Below are 7166 nucleotides of genomic sequence, written 5' to 3'. Positions count from 1 at the left end.
AATGTTTTTGGCATAAACTATGACATTTGATTAATGTCAAAAAACAATTACAGTTTGCAAAAGGTGTGAGAAAAATAACTTTAAAATATATACTATGAAAATTTTAAATTTTAATGTTATTTTTATTTACATTTTTAGGCATACGCTTTGACATTTTATTAATGCTATGCTTAAAAACAATAGCAGTTTGCAACAGGGGTTTGAAAAATAATCTTATTTCAAAACATATTTTATAAAAATCTGAAATTTTGAAATGTGATTTTTTTAATGTTTATTCAGGATAATGGATATTCAGGTATTTATACTGTGAAACAAGACAAAATACTGATTAAGAAAACAGTTTCATTCAGCTCTTTTCATATTAATATACTGGACTACTTTTAAAAGTAACTTTTTACAAACAGTATTTTTTTAGTATTATTTTTATACTATTGTAGTATTTATTTATATTCTGAAATCACTTTTCTTATTTTCAGTTTTCATTTTAGTAGCCGTGTTACATGCTTTCGTCATTTTATTATTATTATTATTATTTTTTTTTTTAAACAAATACATTTTGGTTTTAGTCATTTTAGTACTTAACTCAAATTTCAATTAGTTTCTAGGGCAACGTTTCTCATTTTCATTTTTTTTTTCAATCTAACATTTATATTTTATTTTATAGATTTTATTTTATTTGTTTACCATTTATTAACTATTTTATTTCAGCTTGATTTCAATTAGTGAAAACTATTTTCAGTAGTTACACATACACTGGTGTTTTATTACCAATAATTTCCACCATCTCAGCAATGTAGCAATAAATAAATAAATAAATATATATCATTAAATTAACAACTGCAAATTTGTTCCAAACAGTTGTTAATTTGATACTAGTGGCACAGAAATGACACTTACCATTTAAATAAACAGAAAACTAACACGCTTTAATTATTTGATTAAGTAATTCAGCTGTTCAAAGAGTAAATGTGGCTTGTGTTCCCTGCAAACATGCAGCATAACTGCTATGAGAATCAGAATTGTGTGCTTATACTCACTTTGTTGGAGAAACCACTTCGAAGCAGAATCTGCGCTCGATGTCCTCGCAGTGTTTGACGGTGCACAAGCGTAAGTCTTCCACCACGACCGTACGGTTATCCTGAAATAACACGCCACAATGAGTGCTGAACGCACAGCTGAAGCTAGAATTTATTGTGTGTTCTTTATATTATCCTATGTTTACCTTAAATTTCTTTTGGTACACTAGCTGATTGTTCTGAATCGAGAACCATCGCCTGCAAAGAAAACAATGTATACGTGATTACCTGGAGCTGTCCAGTAAATAGGCCATTAGTTACTGCTGTAAGTGGACACAGTATGATTTTCTGTCTCGTCTCAGACCTGTTCCAGGTTTTGAAGGCATTGCTGGCCCTCTTGAACAGATATCCCTCCATGACGATCCCATTCTCTGCGTCCACATTGTACTCCAGCTTGGTGTCGTCATTTGAGAAGTCCTGAGCACAAAAAAAGGTAGGAAATCAAACTTGTTGAACTGAGCTTCTTAGGTGTTAATACAGTAATTATTAGTCAATATCTATATTTAATACACATGCTGTATAAACACTCCACACACATTTAGGCTGATCCCACATGATGCACACCCAATTATTTTATAAAATAAACTGATTGGCTGCAGAAACATTACAACCAATTTTTCCCCCTTATCTGGTCAGGTTATTAATATTACTATGATCATCAAGACTCTTGGACTTAGCAACTGTCAGATCTTGAAGAAACCTTAAGTGAACAGCTATAACATTTTAATTACTATACGGGATTCAAACCTACAACTTCCTGGTTACCATCCCAGATCTTTATATTTACATTACAGCATTTGGCAGACCCTTTTATCCAAAGTGACTTAAACTGCATTCAAGGTTAATGTAAAGGCATTGTTCATCCGTTCATCAATTTCTCACCCTCATGTTGTTCCAAACTCATAATGACTTTAATTCTTTCAAGAAAAATGGAATGGATTATTTTATTTTTTTTACATTTCTGAAACTAGTACAAAAGTCATACAAACAGCAGAAATGGCAAATCAAAGACAGTATATCGATGCCAAACATGATTGGTTCTTGAGCGTCACATGACCAAATGTTAAATCCGACACAGCCCGTCTAATAAAGTACTATTTTATCTGAGCGCGCCAGCAAAAGGGGAGATTTTCAGAATATAGTGGCCTACTTTTATGTTTTCTTTGTTATTTTGAAGCTCAAAACCCCAATTATCTATTCACTTTTATTTCACAGTGAAACTATTTGTTTTATAAAAGTTTTGTTTCGCTTTTATTTTTAATGTTTCTTTATGAAGTTTGACATGCTGCATACGAAAATCACATGACTTTTTGTGTATCATTAACAATGCTAATATATATATATATATATATTGACAACTCCGTCCGTTATTACTCATGCATAAAATGACATGGTACATGCATAATACTGAGCTAACAACAACAGTTTAACATAAGCAGTTAACAAAAGTGAGTCTTCCAAAACTTCAGAAGTGTACGTTGGATGATTTGCCTTTTGTGACTAGTCCCACAATGATATTCTGTAAACAGAATATTACAGAATGTCACAGAAACAAAAGCAAAAAACAAAACAAAAAAACAAGCAAAATGAGTACAAAAACTTATCTGTACTAATCCAATGTTTCACAATTAATGATAGAAGTTCTAAAATTTTCCTGACCTAAATATTTTCCTAAATATTGATGCCAAGTGAAAATAAATAGATCAATAATAATTAGCACCAAAGAATTACAGAAGAACCATAAAACATTTAAAGTGCCCCTATTATGCCATTTTTAATGTTGCTATATTGTTTTATGAGTCTCCTAAAACAGGTTTACATGCATGAAAGGTCAAAAAACGTGTTAGTTTTCTCAAAAAATAGATTTAATTTTACCTCATTTCTAAATTATTCGTAAACGACTCGTGCGAAGCAGTTCAAAGAATCAGTCTCTCGTAACCCCTCCTTTCCGTGAGCCCTCACTGCTGTGATTGGTCAGATGGCGCAGTCCTTTGTGATTGGTCCAGAGCCGTAGAGAGAGTGGCTCTGGATTGGTCTACCGCGTACAGCGCATGTCGGAAACAAAACATTGCCATGACGGAATGACAGCCCTGGAGACTTCTCAATACATAGAGAAGATGGTATCGATTGTACCTTACCAATTCGAGCCGGAGTCTGATGATGAAATGGTTGAACTGGCTGATCGACAAGAGCCTGATAATCTGGAGCAGGATGTTTCTCAGTGGTAAGTGTCAAGTGTTGACAAGTTTGTGGTAATTATAAGATGTGATAAAACAAATTTACTCTCACGGCGTAGGATACAGCATCTTCTCGACATTATGTTAACCACACTGAAATTTTACTGTTTGTGGGCAAGGTGGCGATGTAGGACATGGGCGATAGACAATAACTATTTATCGCGCACTGTCGGCTTCACAACTTTGCAGATAGTTTATGTTCACATACAGCTACATGAGACACTGCATGAGAGGTAATATTCGAAAAGGCATAATTTAAGGGAAACACATTTTTGTTACATTGTGTTATGGAACGGAGCAGCATGAACATTCTCCAAAGGCTCTTCTTTTGTGCTCCTCAGAAGAAAATAAGTTAAACTGGTTTGGACCAACATGAGGAAAATTACAGGATTTTCTAGTGAAATATTTCTTGAAACATTAATCACGTTAGTAAAATTTTGTGTAAAAAAAACTAAAGTTCTACTGTACTAAAAAAATAAACTGTGTTTCCTCACAAAACGTCAGCACTCCCCCAAGAAAATTTTCACTGCTCGGATTCTGTTTGAAAAGACGGTTTTGTGGACAAAATGTTGCTGAGAAACTGTAAGTGTGACACCTTTAGACTATAAACTAATACCAACAGACCAAAACTTACAACTAAGATCAAAACCACCAATAATTAGCTCTACATATGGTGAATTTATCTGGGCATAACATCACAGTACTGTAAGAAATCATGATACGCCGCTCTGGCCACTGGTTGGTGTTCACCACAAGAACAATCAAAGATCCTGCTTCCTGTAGATGTCATGTGAGACCAGCTGAGCATTTTGCTTGTTTTAACACTAGAGCGTCACTGGATCCTGTGTTTTTGCCTGTGAAGACTCAAGCAGCTGAAGACAGTTAAGAGTGACATACTAGTAGAGGAGGTTCGTTTACAGCCTGACCTGCATGCTGCTGCGGGAATCCAGTCTGATCTGCACTAGACCGCATTACTAACAGATCTTACATCACATCTCCGGTGCACAGCGGAGAACAGAACCCACAAACCAGAAGACACACAGTCGACCAATTAACCATTTAGCAAACTCTTTCTTCAAAGCCACCTACAGAAAACTTAAACTGGGGCAGTTTTGGTTCATTTCAGGAGTTTGAGAACGGTTAGCATGAATTGTGCCTTATTAGTGAATGATCTGAAATAATTCAGCCCCTCTTTAAGCATGCTTGAGAGTGTAACGCTCACTGTATTTTAATTATAACAATTCAAACAATTCAAATGTTTCCTTTTTACAGGCTACCAGAGAAAAGTAACGACACACAATGAGAAGAAAAAAATACTAATAATATAATACAACAATACTAATAGTTTACAGTACTTGATAATACATACTTAATACAACAATATTTTTTTACAAGATTTATTAATCTAGGATTTTTTGTACATATAAATCATACATTTTAAAATGTCAAATTTCAAAAAATGTGCTTTTTTATGAACAAATGTGAATAAAAATAGCATATTTATAAAGTAACATTGATTTAGATTAATAAATGCTGTACAGATCTTCTGCTTGCTGTTGATACCTAATGCATGAATTATGCAAATTAGGTAATACATTGGACCATATTGTAAAGTGTTATCAAGAAATGTTTCTGTAAAACACACAGAGAAACTCCAAAGGTCACATTTCAGTTATCAAAATAATAACCTGAGGGTTTATGTGGACAGCCTTATTAATGTTGCAGAAATATGTAACTATTGCACTATTTATATTGCATTATTTTTGTTAAAATAAATAAATAAAAATAAAATAAATCAATAATGAAATAAAAAATAAATAAATATAAAAAAATTTAATAACAGCAAAAGAATAATACTATGAATTAATATTAGAAATTATAATATTTACGCTCAGAGTTACAAAAAATCTGCAGTGTGAATGGAAAGTGGACTGAGACCGGAAGTGGGCTAAAATGAGATCTGAATCCACTTTTAAGTCCAGTATCAGTGTAAACGCTATCAGAACTGGGTTCCTTTTTCACTTTTTTGGATCCATCTAAAAAAATTCACCTCTAAGTGGACTACAGACCACGACCTTCAGTATGACCCTTGGCTTGTATGTTTACAGCAGGGCGAGCAAAATGAGCACAACAGCACCGACTGTTATTAAAAAAGCAGATTTGGTTTCCATTTCTCTGTAACTTGATCAAGCAGCCATGATCTGATACATGAGCCGGGCCGCTTAATATATTTAGGGTGCCGGGACCAAAGAATGGGGCTACAGCTGTTATCAAAGCACAGAGCAACTTACCATACCTGCAGCTCTTCCAACTATTAATACTGAATACTATAAATACTTAAATGAAGTGGAATAAGTTTAAGGGTCAGTGATCCGAAGATCATGATGATTTTTTGAATGAACATACTTTCCATTTTTGCAATAAAACAAATGAAGTCTATAACTGTCATTATTGTAACAAAGTAAAACATTAAAAGGCTGGAATTCTTAATAATTCTTAAATAGAATTTTAAAAATTCTAAGATAAGCATGATTATTTTTTTTGCAAGTCAAAACTGTCATGATAATAACAAGAAAAAAAAGGTTTAATTAAAAGGCTGAAATTCTTAAATAATTCTTAAATAGATTTTGAAGTAAGCATAATAAAATAATACAATTATTTATTTGACTGAAAATGTGTCCACATTAAGTGACAATGGAACACGAATTCATACATATATATATATATATATATATTACTGTATTTTACTTGATGGTAACAAAGCTGACATTCTTCGAGTTATTAAATTGAAATTATTCTTCAAAATAATGTTATTATCTCTTTATGATATCGGACATCCGTATTAGTTATTGACCATTAAACTGATATTCATTCAAACACAGCCATAGAATTTGATCAGTAGATACATAAAAGATGGCACATTCACATTCATCATCGCTCAAAGTCAAAAGAGACAAAGAATATTAACATGAACTATTAAAAACGACTCACTCACCAGATACCACACATAGTGAAACCTGCTGAAGATCTTCATGCCGGACAGAGCAGTGTGTGTGTGTGTGTGTGTGTGTGAGTCAGCAGTGACGCTGCATCTAACTCCCAATCATTATTGTGACTGTCCCGTCAGGGTCGTCTACCATCACTGAGCCTCTACGCACTGTGTGTGTTTATGTACATCCATGTATATGCAGACTGAGCCGGGCATTAGCCTTAGTATCTATTGCTGGCTCCTCCCCTTCAGGAAAGCTCTAGCATGTGTGAGTGTGTGTGTGTGTGTGGTCGATGAATGAATTCATTAACTGTGGCTCATGTGTTGGATCCACCAATCCCAGCAGAGCATTAAACATATACACATTCGCAGTGCGCTTTGGTTCGCTTCTGTTTGGAGTATTTTCTCCTTTAAGTACAACAGTGATTAACAAACTTCAATGTGTTTTTAAAGCATTTTCTTCCAGGTTTTTACAATCAAATTACAATCCTTTGCTTTGGTTACATATAAAATGAGCTACTGACATAAAAGTGCATGTCTAATGAACATAATTAACGCAGGTATCAGTGTAATGGTGATTCATGCAGCGTTCAGACGGAGAGGCAGAAGGGACAGTAATTTCTACAAATAATTGTAATTTCTGATACATATAGAAGGGACAGACTCACCTGCAGCACGGCCTCATATGAGCAGTCAGAAAAGAAGAGTGAAAGTGAAAGTAAAATTTGCACGGCACTTTTACAAGCCATTTGAAAGCGAGGGAAAAGAGGGAAACTCAAACGAACTAACACCCCACCCCAACGGTGATACTGGTATTACCTGTTGTCACTCGTCGATTAACCGGTGGGAAAATTTCCTCACCGT

At 34.1% G+C, this 7166-nt stretch overlaps 1 protein-coding gene across 1 annotated transcript; it reads right to left on the bottom strand.

Annotated features, from left to right (window-relative positions):
• Window positions 1–1033: 1033 nt before the first annotated feature.
• LOC107720733 (arf-GAP with coiled-coil, ANK repeat and PH domain-containing protein 2-like) lies at window positions 1034–6848 on the bottom strand. Its single transcript, XM_016528551.1, has 4 exons — window positions 6309–6848; window positions 1381–1493; window positions 1223–1274; window positions 1034–1138 (listed from the first exon to the last, which is right to left on the bottom strand). Exons 1-4 carry the CDS (start codon window positions 6345–6347, stop codon window positions 1034–1036), a joined length of 309 nt encoding a protein of 102 aa, XP_016384037.1. The 5' UTR covers window positions 6348–6848.
• Between the last annotated feature and the right edge of the window lie 318 nt (window positions 6849–7166).

This window comes from Sinocyclocheilus rhinocerous, unplaced genomic scaffold (genome assembly GCF_001515625.1).
Source record: "Sinocyclocheilus rhinocerous isolate Xijiao unplaced genomic scaffold, SAMN03320098_v1.1 scaffold5898, whole genome shotgun sequence".
Classification (NCBI taxonomy): Eukaryota; Metazoa; Chordata; class Actinopteri; order Cypriniformes; family Cyprinidae; genus Sinocyclocheilus; species Sinocyclocheilus rhinocerous.
Note: the sequence above shows the minus strand (reverse complement) of the source record. Positions and strands in the feature narration are given on the sequence as shown.

Coding starts and splice junctions, on each gene's coding strand:
- LOC107720733 (XM_016528551.1), bottom strand. CDS start 6,347: ATGAAGATCTTCAGCAGGTTTCACTATGTGTGGTATCTG. Junction 1,275..1,380: donor GCCTTCAAAACCTGGAACAG/GTCTGAGACGAG, acceptor TTTTCTTTGCAG/GCGATGGTTCTCGATTCAGA. Junction 1,139..1,222: donor TGTACCAAAAGAAATTTAAG/GTAAACATAGGA, acceptor GTGTTATTTCAG/GATAACCGTACGGTCGTGGT.